At 42.9% G+C, this 20360-nt stretch overlaps 1 protein-coding gene across 1 annotated transcript in view; it reads right to left on the bottom strand.

Annotated features, from left to right (window-relative positions):
• Positions 1-20071, bottom strand: part of LOC130523164 (obg-like ATPase 1) — a 29539-nt gene extending 9468 nt beyond the window's left edge. Inside the window, exons 1-7 of the mRNA XM_057028188.1 lie at positions 19946-20071; positions 19750-19841; positions 17497-17640; positions 16587-16714; positions 9142-9317; positions 6090-6170; positions 5802-5899 (exon numbers count right to left, since the gene is read on the bottom strand). Coding sequence (XP_056884168.1) covers positions 5802-5899; positions 6090-6170; positions 9142-9317; positions 16587-16714; positions 17497-17640; positions 19750-19841; positions 19946-19960 — 734 coding nt within the window. The 5' untranslated portion in view covers positions 19961-20071. The remainder of the gene's footprint in view (positions 1-5801; positions 5900-6089; positions 6171-9141; positions 9318-16586; positions 16715-17496; positions 17641-19749; positions 19842-19945) is intronic.
• Positions 20072-20360: the final 289 nt, after the last annotated feature.

The following is a 20360-nucleotide window of genomic DNA, read 5'->3' on the forward strand; positions in this document are numbered from 1 at the left end:
TCCTGCCATGACTGCCAACATGAACGAATCTGATAAATCCTGATGGGTGTCTTTATCACATTATTGATTTTATCAGCCTTCTCTCTATTTTATATACAGCGCAAACGGAAAGAGTAATAAATCCAGAACCCCTCCTGGTTGCAGGCAAAAGCAACCGAGCGAAGATCCTGGCGAACACGGTGCTCATGAAAGTTTCTATCCTTTATGTGATCGGAGAAAGAAATGTGAGGTATTTGCTCATGGCGGGTTTTTGAGTTGGGAATTGGAGGGGGGCTCAGTGGGACGCTTTTCATTGTCCCAGTGGTGAGCTTCTGAGGGACCTGAGTGCAGATGCTCTCTGCTCACAGTGGCTATGATGGTCAGACGGGAAGGCATCACACATCACCCTCTGGGAGGATCAAAATATGGCACACACACACACACACACACACACACACACACACACACACACACACACACACACACACACACACACACACACACACACACACACACCTGCTCTTTGTCTCTTTCCAGTATTGTCAACTTTGTGTAGGTTTCAAAGCAATCTGAGGCTGGAGGAAACAGAAGAGAGCGCACACAATGGGAGCAGCTTTAATTAAGAGCATCATCTCACATCATGCCTCGTGGGTGTGCTGCTAACAAGCTTTTTTCAACAATTTTCTTGTCTGTCATAGCTACACCTGTAAATCCTCAAAAGACAAATCGTGGAACAATAAATGTTCAGGCCTGAAAGTCTAGCGAACCATCATCCGTAGCTGCTATCTTAATAATGGCTGCAGAGTGAAACATTATTAAAGCTACGTCCTTGGCTCGGTGTGAAGGCAGAAAAAGCAAAGACGCGAACATGAGGGATTCAAACGCGCAAGCCAATTCTACATCACCCAAAATAATTCTCTATATGGGGTATCCATGCTGTCATTCAATGCAGCTGACTGGGTGAGAGAAAATAAGGGTATGGTGGGGGGAGTCATCAAGATGTGACAATTGTGACAAGAGCAGGCAAAGTGTAGTGCTGAGGAACACCGCACAGATTTCTCCATCTCTTTTTTTTTTCCTCAGGATGACAGCTTAATGTCTACCACATGCAATATTTATTCTCATCGTGTGTCAGACTGTCTAGCTGTCCCAGAGAGTACAAAGAATGCCACTTATTAGAATAAAAGCAGAAGGAAGGTAATCAAGGACATATGTAACATCAGCCAATCACGCCTTCCTCCAATCCAACATCTTTTTTTTTTCCTGCCACCATTACTGAGAGTCAACAATAATCCTAATAATAAGCATTCAAGAGCTGCATGTGGCAGTGCTAAATTCATCGATTCGGCTCATTAGGATGGCTGTATGGTGGTGGGCTGCTCACCGAGGCGTGTGCCTATTCAGCCTTATCAGCCCAATGCAAAAAATAAAGACAGTAAGAATTTTTATCTTTGCCTTGCCAGAATAGTCTATTTACTAAGAAAAAAATCCCGGGGTGCCCTTAGAGCAAAGCACACATGTTGTGCTGCAGATGTGTCTCCATAGGGTACATTAGTGTATAAAGTGCAGCTGACTTAATGTCCCTGGCAGACATGTCCCTGTGGTTAAAGCATGTGTGTGTAGCCAGCGTACCACCCTATCCCAGCTCCCTCTCTGTCTCATTTAGTAGTGACTAAAGGGCTGAGTCCTCACCGCCAGGAAACAACAAGGCCGACAGGGTGACATGTGACATGTCCTCTCATTACCTGGACCAGGACAGTCAATAAGCAGGCTAACTGGAACAACACGACTTTATTAGCACCATCTGTTTTGGTTTTACTACGCAGCCTCTCCTGTTGTTTTCTCTTGTTGAACACGACCTTACAGGCATCCATTAGGGGAGGCCGTAGGCAGGAGGGTCCACAGCGTAGCATGGGAAAGCCTTTTCTGTGGATCAGTCTGGACAGACTTAGTGCCTGTGCAGACTAAAGTGCAGCCAGTGATCATATATCTTCTACAAGGCTTTGACAAGCAAACCCTCTTGATAGTAGCTCCTAAAAAAATTGGAGCCAGTGGTTTTGTGCTCAGTAAAGTTCCAGTTGTGTTTATGGAAGTTATGGTTTGAAGCAGGCTGCTTTCATGAAGTGGCTCTCAGTGAATTCCAGTAATTCCCCTCTCCAATGGCATTTATAATCATGAATTATAACCCCCATTTTTTATTTAATTATTTTTAAACTAAGGCCCTTTATCTATTTAGGGGAAGTCTTGTTATGATCGGTAATACAGAGCATCTGGTTTTATCAGACATTCCTTTACTATAAAGCTCCTCCTACAGGCCAAATGGAGGAACTCAGCAAAGGAATGTTCTTGCCTTTCTCAAGTATTTATTGTGATTCCATTAAATGAATAACTGCAACTTTTTAGCCTTGAGTTATCAAATCTAATATTTAAAGCTCTAAATTTTGTTTTTTATCATGTGATTAGTTTCTGCTTGACTAAACAAAACGCCATATCTAACAATCAGTTTTACACACAATGACTAAAGTTGATGAAGATGTAGTCAACGTCTTCATGACACATATGATTTTCTTCATGAAAAGAAGGAAATATGAATGAGATTATCTAGATAAATATATTCCGTTGAGGTAGATGACTGAAGAATGGAAGAGCAGCTGCACAATGTAGAGGTTAAAACATAAAGCATAAAAAATACAAAGACAGACATGTATAATTAACATGAGATAATGTGTTAAGTTGTTTGAATGAGTGTGACAATGAGTCAGAAATGAGTGCACGTGCACACACACAGACAGACATACACAGACACAGACACACAGACACACACACACACACACACACACACACACACACACACACACACACACAGGCACACACGCACAGAGAGACGTGCAATAAAAGCATCCATGCAAAGGTTCCCTGTAGTTTTTACACTTACTATGAAACACACACACACACACACACACACACACACACACACACACACACACACACACACACGCAGAGACACACTGCAGAGGCACTCAGACAGGTGACCTTCACTAGTTTGCTTAAAGGTCAACTCATCTACTTAATAGGCAACAATTTACTTGAATGCACAATGTCCAAAAGAGGAAGAAGAATAAAACAGAAGAAATTTTAAGAAAAAAAAACCTCAAGACATACCTTGAATATATCAAGGATCTATCGTTTTATAATGCAAAGAGGTTTCAATTCTATTGGAATCGTTAGAATGATAAATGATAAAAACTGACGGCATTTGTCCTGTAAGAGAAACAAGATCTTAACAGTCAGGTGAAAACTGGGCAAACACAGGGTCTGATGCAGCCCCAACATTTCAGCAGTGCCAAAATGACCCTCTCGAACACCCAAACTACAGTATATGGAGAGAGAAAAGTCTATCAGGCAGCTCAGAGATCCTGATGGAAGAGGAGAAGGCCTCTTCAGACTCTTGTAGATTCCATTCCCTATCACGCAATGCCTCTCATTCATAAACACACGACAAATGCGGCCTTAATCATTTTTTACGAGCGGGGATGTGCAGGGGGCAGTACATGGTTAGAGGGGAGAGGGGAGCGGTGAGCAGCAGGCAGCCCCCTCTGCACAGAAGAGAGGGCTGCGTGGTAAAGTCTCCTCTGGAACATCACTCGGCCGGCAATCCTTTGATCTCCACACCGCAATTACGCCAGCATCCAAATGAGCATGGAGTCGCCTCTGAAACAGACTTCAAACATGCACATGGACGCATTCTCATACACGTACACATACACTGTATAGGATTGGAGCCATGTGCTCCTCTCCACAGTAAATGATGTACTGTCTCCAGCAGAGAACACGGGGATGAAAGGAGGCCTTGCTCCTCCTCTGATCTCTCCATTAATGATGGCTTGCTAAAGCTAATGCTGTGTATTCTTGTCTAAACAAGGACAGCTTGGTACCCGCTACTTCACAAAGAATGATCCTTGTTAACAATAGCCTCATTTTAGAGGCTCAAAAATCTACTTAGAGTTGCAAAAGTCAGGTTTTGTAACAGGTAGCGTGCAACCCAAATTGGAAAAATAATGTTGCGACACAGGTTCATATTATCAAACTTATCCTGACAGGAACCAGTGCTTGACATAAGAACCTGGGAATGGCAGACCAAAGAGACCCATATAAGCTTATTTGCTTCATTTTAGGATTCGCCATCTCTTCCTCCACACATTAAAGCTGAGATTGCAATTTGTCTAGCTGTTTGCTTTGAATAGTCCTTAACCGTATCATCATCTTAACTGTGCTGGTGGAAAAACACGGAGGCATGGAGACAGCCAAATGGCAGTCTGGCGTCTCTGCTGCAGACTAGCTGCCATTAGGGCTGAGAGCAGCATTTATTGTACAATTAGGGCCTGCAAGATCTACCTGTAATCATCTCCATACAGGTGTGAGCGCCTCTCTGGACAAGGGAAGTGACTCATCACTTGTCAAGCATCAATGCTTTGATGTCAGCATTGTTCATGGTAGAGCCCCTCAGGACACCTGAACATGACTGTTCGCTTGGTTAAAACACTTCAACATTTATTGCATTTCACACAGTTAAAAACACGCGCGTGCATACAATGTGCAAAAAAAATTGCTGCTGATGACAGATGTTGTGCATGTCATGAATCACCTGATTTATGAGTTCTCTTCCTCCTCCCTGCGTCTGACATTTATACTTTTGGCTAAAGAGTGTTTGAACATACGAAAACAAACTCCTTTGTGATACGACACTGCCAAGAACGTTAACACAAATTTTGTGGGAACTGGCACTGAAGCCCTGCAGAGCAATTGGCAAAGTGAGATGACACTGAAAGTTGATGTTAAATGCCTCCAGTGTAAAAATGTAGCCCTGTCACATATAATGGGTGTCAAAGCCCAGCTAGACGTGTTCTCACTGTGGTGATCACAACATTACTAAAACAATACAGAGGTTTGCCGTCCTGGACACGCAGACAAGATCTATATTTAGCGGATTAAAAGGTATTCTCGCTCAGTTCTTAACACGGACTGACACAGGAAGTGGACAAAGCAATGGCAGCTCTTGGCTAAAGTTTAAAATTGTGCTGTTCCTTGCTTGGCCTCTAGAGGATGGCGAGCGGCAACGGCCCGAAGGCGTCTTTAAAGCAAAATGGTATCAGTGACGCCACTCTGTTTGGTTCTGACACAGTTGATGCATTTTGCCTGTTGGATATGTGCTTGTGAAATATCCTCTGCTTATAAATCACAGTAGGATCACAACATTTGTCACAGCCATCTCTGAGAACTCAAAAGCTGTCAAATGAAGCTCATCAAGCACCAGCATGCACAGCCAAAACCAAATATTTGGAGCTAATCAGTGGAATTTTGTATAAAAAAATCTTTTAAAAATATTTTCCTCATGACTTATTAAGTCTTTCAACGTGCTGTTAATTACACTTGGTTTTGAATGTGCCAGTGTTTGTTTGTTTGCCTTCTCTCCGTTTGATATCACATGCAAATGACACATTTCAGTGGAAAATGAAGACCATATGCGAGTATGTGCCTAATTAGATGCAGAGACTGGAGGACGGTTAGGCTTTGCAGAGCGCCATGTTGTGTTAGGGTTGAGTTTGTGCCACCTCCGGGCAGATTCTCTTGCAAAGATGCGGCCGCTCCTGTCAGCGGGGGACCACAGCCGGTTCTCACACCCCAGCAAACGTGGATGCAGACGGCTGCACGCGAACACTTTATTTTTTCTTTTTACAGTTTTAGTTACTATACACAGAAATGAACCGACAGTAACTTTGCACATATTTTATCGAGAGCGGCGGGGAGGCTCAAGCACTTACCATTTATTCTTTTTCCTGATGTAGTCTTTTTCAGAGAGGTTAACAAGGTAAATCATCGGTTTGGATGTCAAAAACAAGTATTTGTTCAACACTTCGATCTGTGACGGATACATGAATCAAAAGGTTTCAAACTTTTAGAGACAAGACAGATCAAAATGTCCCTAATGACCTTCAGGCAACAAAGTCACGATTAAAGTCAGCATTATTTCACAAAGGTAATAAATGTAAGCTTAACTGGGAAGTTGCGTAAATCAAATTCCTAAATTTTGACTCAGTACAAAGCCTCACCTCCTTGTCGTTCCAGTCATGATAGTAACGGACGTGTTTCTTTTCATCCACTAGCCAGCTCTTGATTTTGCACATAACGTCCTGTTTGGGGTTAAAAGAGAATGAACAAGAAGCCATTAAAAGAGATGAAAAAGAATGTAAACCCAGCAGGGTATGGGGTAATTATTTCCTAAATGCACGGCAGCCTGATGCCAAAGCGAACAATGGCTGTGCTTTCGTTCAGGCAGGAGTGGTCTGGCTTTGACAGGGATGGCACGCACCAGACCCCCCTTTCCCGCTTTAAATCATGACAAACTGCCTCGTGGGGAGCCTCGCTGAGAGAAACAGTCTGCACATCCATATTCCGTCAGGACTGTTTAATGAAGAGAAAGAGATAAAATTGGAAAGAGTGGGGAAATAATTGGAAGTTGGATAGATTGGTGTAAATGATTGGCGCTTCCTCGGGCTCTCGGCAGAGTGTGAATAGGCATTAGTGAGGTACGGAGCTCATTATTGAGCGTTTCTTCTGCAGAAAATATTGAGCGATTCCAGCAAAGTATGCGACATTCATGACTTTGTCACTTGTGGGTTGGGACATCAGGCGGGACTGGGCCCTGACAGGATCTGGAAGCGGAAAAGGGTGGGAAACTGGGAGGGAGGCAGTTATAAAATTTGTAATAAAGAAATTGAGCCTATTATTGTTGATCCAACCCCACAGAAATTAGCGGAACACATTCCGTTTGTTCCTGTCAACTTGACCTCCCCCTTCATATAAAAACTCCTCCACCTCCTGCAACACTCCCCCTACCTCCCTTTTCCCTCCCAAAACCCTTGCAGCACTTCACAATCACACTCCCTTTTGAAAGAACTGAGGAAAAAATCCTGCCAGAGCCTCAATTACACAATGGCAGAAAAAGCTCCACACACTGACCCCCAGCCAGCTGCATTCACTCTCTGCACATCTCTCTCCACAGGAATTCTAAAGGCCTTTTAGTCAGGCAGCCAGAGTGCAGCCAGCAGGAGAGAGCGCAGGAAGAGCCGCATACACTCCGCCCGCGCCGTCCCAAGTCTTCACAGAGAGATTAATCATCTGTGAAATGGAAACAGCAAACGGCCAGTGACACAGGCTGAACCCGCTCCAGGTTTCCCTCATCAGCTCGCAGCCACCGTGCAGCGCTCCTCTAACAGGCAGGTGTTAATAAAAGACATATAGGTCCCACACGGGTCAAACACATATGCCTGCCACCATGCAGCGCCGCTGGTGGGCTGGCTTCTTCTTCTTCTTCTTTTTTTTTTTTTAAGATGGGAATTGAGAGGATTCAGAGGGACGAAAGCAACGAAACGCTGGTGTATCATAAACACAGCGCCATCAAAATGGACACCAATCTTCACAATGCATACGCATGAGTGATGCATTCACGTGTAGGCAAACATGGTAAAAACTAAAAGAATGAAAATGCTGCTAAAATAAACCAAAAGTTCAGGATTTGGTGTATTCGCTCCTTAAGGCAGCACATTTAAATTAATATACAGAAAAAATCTGATGCATTTAATTAGTATATACATTTTCTTTTTAGTTTTGTCTTTTTTGTCAGACTAAAACATAACCCAACTGAAATTTCAATATCTATAAGTAGCATATAAAATATATACTAAACCAAAATAGTGAATTTAATATTGAATTGTAATTGTTTAATTGTATAGTAATTGTTTAATAATGCGATTTGTATCATATATCTTCTGCATTTTGTAAGCAGCACAAGGGTATTTTCAGAGTAAAGGTAGCATTAGCCATGAGGTAAATTGTATATCATCTGAGGGGAAACTAAAAGAAAGCGACCATCAGCGGAACTTGTATTTTTTTTTATTACAGCATGTGGAGCTACAATATGAAGTACAAGCTTTCCTTTCAATTGTATATTTTTAGACGTAGCACAGTTTAGCATATAGACACTGACCTAAACATGTGTACGTGGCCGTTAACAGCTGAGTTGGCTGTTGCCAGGCTCAGACTGTGAGACAATCACGCGAGCCCTCCCATCTAAAAGCTTGGTGCCTTTGATAAGCACCATTCTTTGCCATCTAAAGAGGTCTTCTATAGATTTCCCTCACTGATGTGTGTACAACCTTTGACAAGTAATGTATCATTTTTATTCATTGCCTAAAATTGTTAGCAATTATGTGCGTAAGCGGCCACCTGCCTAGCCTGAATGGCTTCTGTCAGTGGGCCTATGAGGGTGTGGGGAAGTGCTGCTGCCTGTAAAGAGGGGTGTGTGTGTGTGTGTGTGGGGGGGGTGTTAATCTGAGAGGAACCAACCAAAGTCTGCAGCAGGTGAACAAACCCCTCTCGTTAGTGTAATGAGTGGTCAGAGCGTCGGTGCTGATGGGGGAACTGGAATTGGGCAGGAGCAAAACGACATCCCCTCTCCGGGTCTAACAGACATCCTGACACGTTTAAAACCAAATCGGTGCTGTTGGCGACTCAGCCTCATTACCTTAACAATACCGGCAGCACATGCACTGTCAGCCGACATCCATAATGTGACTTATTATTTTCCCCTGATCTCTCCCTCTCACCCTTCGGTTTCCTCAGAGTTAAATGATATTCTAAACATTTACCATATTCATGGTGAGGTGTGTGTGTGCGTGAGTGTGTGTGTGTGTGTGTGTGTGTGTGTGTGTGTGTGTGTGTGTGTGTGACCCACTGCATGGCCTTATATAATTTCCCGAGCTCCAGCGTGGAAGCATCACCGCGAGCCGCGCCGTGATTCGAGTATTACTTTAGATGAAAAGAGCTGTGTGGAAACACTTTCATTAGCCCGGTGCTGTGACCCAGGTTCAGCAGCTGAATAAGTAACTCTCTATTAATGATTCCTACAGCAGAAAACCCCTGACCCCTGATCACTTTCAATCTCAGGAGGGGAAAAATAGGGCTGGGGGAGGGGTGAGACCCATTGGAGGGAGATTAAAAAAAACAATATTTTTTTTCGCTCTGCAGCCATGTGAGTGGGAGGGTTATTATTTGTGCCTCGCTGTGCGGAGAAGCAAAAGGCCTGCTGGGACATTGACTCACGTATTCTGGTTTTAGTTTCTTGTCACCGCCTCTAATGGCCGTCTTCTCCAGTTTGTCAATAATGGGGCCAATCATCTCCTCATCCTTCAGCCTCAGCTCCTCGTGGATGATCTCCATATCCCTCACTGGGTCCACCGTCCCCTCAACATGGATGATATCCTCGTCTTCAAAAGCACCTGCAGAGACAAGGCACGTGGCGCGTCGGTATAGGATTTCTGATTTATTTTCAGCAGGAACACATCAACAGGGACAGAGTATCGATTGAAAATGCCACAGTCAAGATTGAGTTTTTGGGCTCAAACATGCAGCGTGACTCCATTTAAAGCACAAAATTATTATTGTTTTAGAGAAAATATTGTCAGAACGCACACCGGCACAATCTTTTTCAAGTCTCTTGAAGTCAATATTGCTGATATTGAAGGGTCAAATAAAACAACAGGGCTTGGCCTGGTGTTTACAACACACCGTCGTTAAAAAGCAGACCGAGGGACTGAGACATGTTGGAAATAACCAAGTGGAATTCCAAAGAAAAACGGCAGCAGAGGACAGACAAGCCTTATCCCACCGTCATTTGCATGTTAGCTGTGGCTGTACTGGTGATTAGGTAATGAGGCACTGGAGCAGACCATTTAGCCAGCAGCTGCTCTAAGAACTCCTGAGGGTGAGGGTGGGGAGGAAGAAGGGAGGGGATGGGAGTGGAGAGGGGGGGCACATGGATGTACATCTGTCACATGACAATGACAACAGTTAACAGCACTTGTTAACGGTTAAATGATCTTAGGTACACCGTACTGGGTTGTTGTGTGTGTCTTCTGTAAATGCTGCAGTGTGATAAACAAAGAAATATTACATAAAGAAGCTCAACAAACAGGTCAAAACATAAGAGCGGGAAAATAAACCTTTACAAAAAAACATTTACAAGCGATCACAAATGTTTCAATGTCAAATAGACCCCCGTATTGTGCTTTGATATATTAATAATAACCCAAAACCACTTGCATAAACTAATAAAAATGATGTGTAGTAGTTACTTTGTTCTATTGAAATTTGTCTTTTTAACATTTAAATCAGCCAATCTGGTCCAGTCTTGACACCTCTGATGGGAATACTGCCTCATTCAACAGGAAAGGATCCCTGAATGATGACCCAGAGAACTGCTGCGTTGACAGACACTATGTCAGGAATGTGCACGCTCAAGTCACTTAGTCATTCTTTTTATTATGAACAATCCATATTTGCATGTTTCCACTTGAGGCGTGGAGGTCTGTTGACAGGTGAGGCCCCGCAGAGGATCACGCCAAGGAGGTGATTCACGCATTTCGCTGCAGAGCTGCCATACGTTCAAACAAGTTTGAACAGTAATTTATGTAATATTTATGATTTAGCAGTGCGAGTCATCGTGATGGGAAGTAGCTCACATGTGAGAGATGTTCTTTATGACACCAAATGGCAAATAAATGTGAAAGTTGCTCAACAATGACGGGGGCAGCATATCTTCAGCTTAAACACCAGGTGCTGCTCACTCTGCCGGCCATACCTATCTTTAGCTGGATAATTATCCAGGCTTGTAGCTATAGCAACTGTTAGCTCAGCTTGGGCTTGTGGCCTTACAGCTAAGTGAAGTCGATGCTGGAAAGGACTTTATTTTTTCTTACTTTATGCAATACAATTTCACAGAAAAAACCCCCCAAGCACTTTACTTGTGATATTAACCAACGACAGATGCATGAAACTGAGCAAAGCTGAAGTTCTTAACTCACTTCCAGAGCTATGATACATGGGACGTGCTGACGATCATCATTAGTCACAAGTGAAATATCAAATCTGAACACCGCTGCAGCTTCTCTGGTGGCTTTATTACCTGTGCAAGCTGACAGATGCTGCAGACATTTGTGTGTGGCTCTCATCCTGTACGTTGTCCTCATGGGGAGATGAACTTATCCAATTACTCTTTGCCTAATCAGACTGTTTTGGTTCCTCTCCTCTTGCAGAGGTACTCCACAGTATAAACAGTTCACTTACGCCACACAGAAAGGGGCTAATCAGTGGAATTATTGTTTTGCTGCGCCAATTTACCAACTCCCTGTTCGGTACTGATTGGAATGGAAATTTGCTATTGTCTCCACGTGAACCCCGAAAATATAATGCAACGTAATCATTTTGTTAGCTGCAAGAATATACATACATTATGAATAATTACCAAGCACAGGTTTATTATCCTTTTATGGAGCAGTTTCATGTGGGAATATAGCTCTTTCTAAATTTAATACTCATCAGTGTGCAGCTAAAAAGGTTAAAACAGGCTCAATGCAGTTGCGAAGCAGTGTGATATAATGAGGAATTATTAGATTTTTACTATTTTTTTGACTGTAACTAGTGCTGATAAACTTGATAATGTGCTGATTAATTAGAAGATCGGAGGTTTTCCAGAGCAGAGGCAGAGTTCTTTTTTTCTTTTCACTGCTACAAATACAGAGGGGTTAATTGATTTTGTGATAACATTTACACTGACTTCATCACTGTCCAGCACAAAGCCTGAAAGCTGGGGAAAAAAGGTGAAAGGGAGGAGAAAAATCTGAAGGGAAAATGTCCACAATTAGTGCTTTAACAACTGGCTCAGTTAAGGGCTGTGTGAGGCCGCAGCGCCACACAAAGCCTCGCGTAACACAATGAAAAGAGGGGGGGAAAGAAAGAATGGGGTATTTCCACTTCCAGAGCAGAATATTTCCACAGTGGGGGATTGTCTCACTGTGTAAATTTTACTGCATTTCAAATATTGTGTTTGTGGAGGACAATATTAACAGGTGGTGTTTTATTATCAGAACAAAGGGATTAGTCTCCAGAGGGTGAGTGGTGTTCAATGGCCTGATCAGGGATCAGCCTAAGCTCCGTAAAATTATAGACTTACAGCGGCTCTGCAGAACAAAGTAGTCTGAGTGGACAGAAGTCTGTGCTCTGACTTCTCAAGTGAATAAAAAGAAGGAGAAAAAAAGATGTTGATGGGTTTCTGCTTGTGCCGTATTACTTTCAACGTGCAAAAGTGACACATGTAGGCCTTCAGCTCGGTGGTTTGTATTATCAAAATCAATAATGTTTCCAGCGATGTTACTACCCGGGAGAATAGCTGGTCAACATAATTCAGTCAAATTACAGTATTCACTGACTTTTAACTTCCTGTGCGTGTTGTTACATGCAAGACGGGTGAGAGCGCATCCAAAAGAAGCTGCATTCCTGCTTTCAAAAAATATGTTCATGCGAACTCGGTGCCGCAATTCCCCTGGTATTCAGGGCTGTAAAAGCTATTTTACGAGTCTGTCAGGAAGAGAGCGTTATGGATTCCCTCCCTGCGTAAAAACACTGGCGTTGCACACAAGGGTATTTATGTTCATTCACAGAATATCGTCTTGATGTTCATTTTTGGATGCGTGAAACTGACAGCAATTTGCGGCCCGGCTCCTGTAAGTTTGCGACACACTCATGCTTGTTTCATATGTCAATTATGGCAAATACGTTGGGTGCTAAGAAGCAGTTTGGCACCAGAAAATGGTGGGTTTGAGCCCGTCGGGGATGTACTCGTGTTTTCTTCACCGTCTCATCTTTCAGGATAGATCACAGTCAAATCACAGAGCTCTTTATTGTCAACACTTGTCACCTCACAAGTTGCCTCTGATACGGCCGTATATAATCTATAAACTATCTTGTACTGATTGGAATATTATCATCCTTCTGCCATGAGGGACAGCTGTTATACAGCATCTGGATCAGTTCTCTGGCCAGTCTCCCCCAGCTCTGGCAGAAAACAACAGTGTTAATTCCTTTTTCAATTTTTTTTAACCTCTACCGATCATTTTGTTAAACCACAGAGCTCAAGAGTGCCTTGATTGAAAGGAACCGCCGTATGCACACCAGTGTTGTCCCACATCATTCCGAGAACAAACCTTTTTAGATCCTTAACTACCATAGTGCTGCTGATTGCACAGGCACCAGCAATTTTCTAACCAACCACCACCTGAACAATGATGTGTTCAGGCTTCAGGCCCTCCAGCCTTTCAAAGGTGAATCATTTCACAGTTTGGAGCGAGATCTCCATAGCAACTCCTCTTTGAAGGGTTTAGAATCACCATCCAATAATTCTATGATCATCGGGCCTTGCCATTCCCAGAGGTTCTTTTCAAAGTGGACAGGCAAGGGGGGCATAAGGAGGAAACAGAAGGATTCTACAGTCTATTTCAGGCAATTCATCTTGTGGCCCCATTAGAATTCAAAATATTGCGACCTTCAATCACCGAGCATGTTATCTGGAGCTGCGGCGATCTCCAGTCAAGATGGGTAGACATTTTGCTCTAATCATTCACGATGAGTGGAGGCTGACAAAAACTCTTCATTCCCGTTGCAGCAAAATGCTAATTTAAATGCTGTGACAGCTCCTCGACTCCAAAGGCTGGAAATGTACAAAAGGAGGATGATCCTCACAACTTAATGATCTACATTTACTGTGCTTTTGCTGTATTGGTTGAAACAACAGCGAAAATAAAGAAGAAGAATCTTGAAGACCCCATTTTATTCAGATGACTACACAATATGTGCATTTTTTTTTTTTATTGATAGAATAGAATCTATTTGATGTTGACTCGGAAAATGTTGGAAATATTTAGCCGCGCTACAGTAACCGACTGTTTGGAAAGAGAAGCAGATGTTGGACCTTAGAAACCACTGATATAACCCTAAAACGCAAAGTAAATTTAAACAATTTTATTATAAAATGCTAACTGAGCTTCAGCATTCAAAATAAATATAGCTGAATGAACCTAGAACGCGTAGTCACCTGTAAGTGCTGCTAACTATGATGTGGTTTTTAAATAGGGCTTTTGCTTATCGTCATGCATGTAAGGGTGATGCTTTATTTTAAATAATGTAAATGTTACTGAGTTTGGAAGAAGTCGTATATATTCTCTTTCACATGAAAATAACTAACATACAGAACAGCCTAAAGGTAAATCAAACTATATATGTCGACTATGTCGGCTCTGGGCTGTGTGAGGTGCTCTGGATGTTTGTCAAGTTTAGCATTTTGTGAGTTGATGAGTGATAAGGCGGAACTGCTGGAGAGAAGCCATTACTGGCGTCAGTGCGGTGGCGGGCTGGCCCGTAAATCATGTCAGTCTGAATGCTCTGTTCAGCTCGTCCCGACACCCAGAGCTTCACAATCACTTTAATTTGTTCACAATAGGCGATCAGCAGGGTGATACAATGACCACCGTGTCCGTCCAGACTGGGAAACATGGCTGCCAGCTCATTTAAGTCACTTTCTGTCATCCGATTCACACGTTAATCAGGCAGTGATGAACTGTTAAAGAGGGGCGTGAAAAGAATTTCCACAGTAGACTCAAGACAGCACATGATATCTAGAAGGTTCCGGGTTCAATCCCCTAATAAGGGCCTATTTATGTGCACTTTGAGGTTTAAAAAAACAGGTTCGATGGCGTTACTCTCAGTTCTGAAGGGAATCTTCATCCTTTTCTGAAAAATAAAGACCTTCTAGAAATTAAATCACATTTATTTTTGTCATTTTGAGCATTTGTGCTCGTTCTGAAGTCTACTGATGATTCAAGGATCGCCTCATTATGAGAGCTGGCAGGTAACCACAAATATTCAGGGCATTTTAGGCCAGTTTTCCTCATGAAATATGATCTGGAGTGTTCCAGCACTGATGGACGGAGGGGTATTCAGTCATCTAATTGCTGGAACCCAAACATCTGGGACTAAGTCCAGGTGAGCTGGCAGAGTCTGCCAGCAGGCAACAGAAGAGCAGATGAAGTAGAACATGCCCCCGTCTTGTCTCAGACTGTCGGGATCCAGGTGGATTCCGCTCACTACAGAAGCCCTTGGAACACATCGCTGACAGGCGGCGAGTCGGCAGAGCCAGCTTTAACGATGTCCCCGTGCAACTTGAAACCACATTTGGAGGCGATAAAGAGAAGGATTCTTCTCAGCCTGAGGTCTAGCGTGTTCCAGCTGTTTGTTCTTTCTAACACCAAACAGTTTGGTGTCTCCTGCTCAGTCCCACATACAAACCACTAAGCACCGCACTCTCGGCACTGTTGAGTCCCACTAAAGCTAAAGCTACGTTGGATGTTACCACAACACTTCTGAGGGCTTGTTTGGGGACTGGTGGAATGGAATGGAATGGGGAATTAGGAGAATTCTCCTACTCAGCTAAAACATTCAACTATAAAGTGCATGTTCTTTTGTAAAAATATCCTATTTAAAAAAAAAAAAAATTGAAATAATTGTGCAGTTGGCAAACTGTTGTTCATATCCTGAAACCATGATTTAACAGATGGATGCTTTTAAATGTAAAGCGAAATAGTTTTTTCTTGAAATTTCTTAGAGAGGCGGTGGCGGTGGGGTTGGGGGGTTGGGGGGTGGGGGGGTGGGGAGTGATCTCCCAGCTACATCCGCACCAGCCGTTGCCCATTGTTAACACAACTATAATTCGGAGAGATCAAATTGGTCATTTTAAGTAATTTGTTTCCCTAAATATCTGTTAAATAGCATTGCTGTGGATCACTTTAGGCTGCAGTTCTTTGCAACACTGCTTACAAGCATGTGTAAATTCAGATTTCAGGTCATTAAGTGGGAGAAAAATGGTATTCCTGCCATTTCAGTTTGGTAGTATAAAAATGTAACTACTGAGAGTGAGCATGAGCATAATGAGAGATTTATCTTGGCTCAGTTTTGTTTGTGTCCACTGTCTTTCTGCACAGTTCTGGATGTGTTGCATGTGCTGACAGAGTCTAAAGTTGCTCCAAAAGTGGCAGGTTGTTAAAAATGGCTTTAATCTTAAACCTTTTTATCCAGCTGGTCCCTGCCTGCCATTACTGACTCTCTAATCAGGGCTCCTTTCACAAAGTGGAAAAGTCAATAACAGCATACAATCAGTAAACAAATCCAGCTATTTCTAAAAGGCCCCTCTGCATTCTTTTCAGGTGCTTTGATTTGAATTATTGTAGTGTGAAATGTTTAAATTGTGCCAGACAAAGACCGTGTAAGAGACACAGGAGAACATGAGACAAAGGGAAACCTGAAAGTGAAAGATGACTCTGCAGGAGCAGAACCACAGCATTTTTCTAAGAGTCACAAAGCAAACCAAAGCAAAATATCCAATTAATTCAGATGTTCTTGTTCTGTTAGATAATCTTATTATTATCATCGGTACTTTATAATTATATTTCTGATGATGAGAGATGTTACAAAACGCAGTGAAAGCGGTAATGATATGTCTGTAAATTATTTGTCTGTCTAGAATTAAAAACACATTTTCAAACCAGGTTTTCCTTCCAAAGACGCATAAAACTTTGACGGTGTAAAGCTTAAAAGCAGAAAAAAGGCCTCTGAGTAACAATACGAAGAATCATGTAAAGCTCAGCCTCAGACCGACTCACGTGTCATGTGAAAGATGCCATCACAGGCTCCGATATGGGACAGGAAGGCGTTCCCCAGCCCTTGGCCAGAATGGGCACCCTTCACCAGGCCCGCAATGTCCACCACATTAAGGAATGCTGGGACTTTGCTGCAAACCAGGAAGAAAAAAACAAAGGTTTTCGAGACTCGGGAGATATTTTGAGACGTTTACAACATAATCCATCTGCATGGTTATGAAGACAATCCACTCAAGACAATTTTTTTGTTTGTTTGGTTCTTCCAAGGACGTCCTGATGTTTTTATTGTAACGTGACTGTCGGCACCTCGTCAATATGAGTAGGAATAGTGGGAAAAAATACAATGATTCTAACAAAACTCAATTAAAAAGGCACGAAATAATCCTAAATCAGTGCCCTACAACTGGCATTGCCGTGACAGACTTATAATTATACCGTCGCCAGCACCGGAGCATCACACAACCATGTCTAATTGGATGTTTGCTGGTGTATTTATTCATATATAGAAGAGACAAAGTGAAGGAAAGACAGACAGTACTTGTGTGATTTCTACCAAAAACAGGAACCAAGCTGTTCAAGAGAAAACATGCAATAAAATGTTCTGTGTTTTGTACTCGATTTGCCAGTCAAAAATTGATACGTTGGGAGTAATTTGTCCGTATAGCCAAGAAAATCTGAATGCAAACTGCTTTAACAGCCTGTAAATGTGTATGATAACCAGGTGCTGGAGCTTCTGGCACCTCCACTTTTCCTTCACAGAAAAACGAAAAACATCATAAAAAGGGGGGAAAAAACCTGGCAGCTACATGTCAACAACATTGTTACATCTTTTCACGCCGCAACAGCAAGAAGATCGTCCAAGATCACGGAGCCGATGTGCGAATAATTGGTGAACGGTGTGACCCCCCCATACCTGGCAGGTTTGTGGAATCGGCAGAGGAAATCATAGCGTTGGTCTGGGATGGGCACTCTGCTTTCATTTGGGTCAATGGTGCAGAAGGGGAAATTTTCAGCCGCTGCCTGATTCTTTGTCAGCACGTTGAAAAACGTCGACTTCCTGAAAATGAAAACAGCTGTGAGGCCGATTCATCAGCGAGCCCAGGGCCTGGTGGTCCGACGTGACATCCTCAAACGCCATGGCAACTTACGCAACACTGTTTCCTCCAGCTCAGAGATGAGAAAATATCTCTGCCACGAATCAGAGCAGAATATTTGAACGCTTAAATCAAACACACTTTGCCCAATTACAAGGTCAGATAATCCCATAATAGATCAATTGTACATTGAAGCAAGAGGCAAATTACCTTTTCTGATAGATCTCAGCTTTTAAAGGGAATCAGCCAAATGCTGCCCCATGTTGTGGCCACGGAGAGATTTATTTTCTGTGGCACAAGCAGCTCAAGTGTGCTTGAAAATAGACAGACAATAACCAGTGTCTAAGAGTGATAATGGCAGGCAGTCAGCCGTAATCCAGGAGTTTCCGTCTTGGTCTCCGCTCTGTGCTTCACCATGAATGATTATTTGTTCCATAGGCAAAAATAATAATAATAATAATAATTGCTTAAATGAAGTTTTCTGACGCATACTTTAAGGTTTTTCCTGGGCAGCAAGGAAAGTGACGTTAAATGCTCGATTAGGATGGTTAATATGATTTCCCCTCTGCTGGGCCGCGGCGCTCATGAGGATATTTATGTTGTAGAATGTATTCTATCGCCCTGTCACGGTGTTATTTAAGGCTCCAGCAGGTTTGACATGTGGACAATGAAGAGGCAGAGGCCCGACATCGCACCTGCAGCAGAGAAAGCAACTCTTCATTTGTTGTCAGACTTCCTCTTATTGAAAGGTTATCAACCTAACAGCTGCTTCTGTGACCAAGCGTATACCTGAGCAACAGCAGGCGCCATTTGGACGGACTCAGGTCTTCATCTCCATAAGTCAGAAACGAGTCACTTTTCAATTCTCCTCAATGAAAAGTTCTCTCATTCTTGTGCTATGAAAGATGTAAAGCTTATTTGTCCCTACACTTTTGTTTGATTCAATGCTTGAGGTATTAGAAATGAGTCTCGTCACAGCTTCCCATCATCATCATCATCATCATCATCATCATCGTCCTCCTCGTCATCGTCATCCTCCTCACCAGAATCCTGGCTTTAATTTGCTCCTCACAAGTCTGATCACATTCATATTTTGACCACCACATTTTCCGTCTCGTGTCATGTGATGGACAGTTCCAACATATCCCTCAGTGATATAGTTAAGTTTTTACTTTTCTTCCTTATTATGTTTCAACTGAGTTCAGTTAATGATGTTGGAACCGTGTTTGCAGATATGCAGAGCATCTGTTTACTGCATGATCCCACTGGCTTCAGATTACTATCAACCTGAACTGAGACTCTCCTTGCAAAGATACTCTCATATTTATGATGATCCAACAGCACGACTGCCTATAAAAGTAGTATAGAAGTATATAAGCTGTATATGATGCGCTCCACATTAGCTTGAGTGGCTTGGAGGTTGGCCCACTTGTCACATCAGATTTTAGATGCATGGTGACACGTTTCTCATCAACAGGATTTTGTAAAAAGTGATTCTATGAAATGTTCCAACTACATCTATCCATGTACGACGCCCCTCTACATAAAACCGAAGCACGTCCGTATCTGCTGCGGCCGCCCTCGATAAAAAAAAAACAACGCTTGAAGCATTTTTGTAAAAGTTGGGGCCTCTCATACTTTTATTTAGCCAGAAAGTTAAGAGCTCTTGCAGGATGTGCTCCTCGAGGGGACATGTGGTTTCAGACACTTAACACCCTTAGGAACACTCCTCGGGTTGTCACACTCTGGAATACTAAGATATTTTCCACAAACACTCAGATTTGTTGTGGGCTTGGGGGTGAGAACCCTGCACATTGTGCCACGTGCAGGTTTTACAATATTAGCATACAGCAGGTTTTTGTAGCGGTCTGAACAGGCCAAGTGGGAAACTGCTTTTTAAAGCTGCCTGTATTTAACAGCTACATTTATTTTCTTTTCTGCCTCAGCTGCTCTCTGCTTTGCACACATTCATATTTATGGTACTGCAGAAATAGCCAAGACGTGGGCTGAGCACATGCTTCTGCAGCGGCGTCTGCAGTGGGAGTGCATGAACGACAAGTCTAACTACTTACCCGACATTGGGCAGGCCGACAACTCCTATTTTCAATGAGGTGCCAAACCTTCCAATCAGCGGTGCCGGCTTTGGTGCATCCTCTCCCTTTCCCTGATAAAGACAATGTGGAAATGACAGTCAGGACGAGCACTTGTCATTACGTAATCTGCAAAAGAAGCCGTGTGATGAATGGAGCTAATCCTGGTGGAGTGCACCTTCTTTGGAGCCATTTTTCCACTGTTAGGATTTGTTGCCTTCCACAGCTCACAGAACTGAGGGATTAAAAAGCATTAATTGAAAGAAAATGAGCAAAGTTCTCTAGCCAAGCCAGCACGCTGCACTTCGAACAGCTCCCTCCCTGAGCTCAAAATAGACTTCACAGTCTCTGGAAATGGAAGTCGACACCGGGCGCTTGCAAGCTGACCCGTGCGTCCAAATTTAGCTGTCGATACGATTGATGCAGGTTGATGAGCTGCAGTGAGATCAATTGTACACAGAACCCTCCATAGAGGAGTGTGAGCGTGTAGCTAATCTTGATCAGAGGCTTTGACTGTGTGGTCAACAGCTGACCATTACCATCTGAATCATTTGTCTTGACAGTAACTGGAGACATCCCAAAGGTTTGTCTGT

Source organism: Takifugu flavidus, chromosome 1, assembly GCF_003711565.1.
Source record: "Takifugu flavidus isolate HTHZ2018 chromosome 1, ASM371156v2, whole genome shotgun sequence".
Lineage (NCBI taxonomy): Eukaryota > Metazoa > Chordata > Actinopteri > Tetraodontiformes > Tetraodontidae > Takifugu > Takifugu flavidus.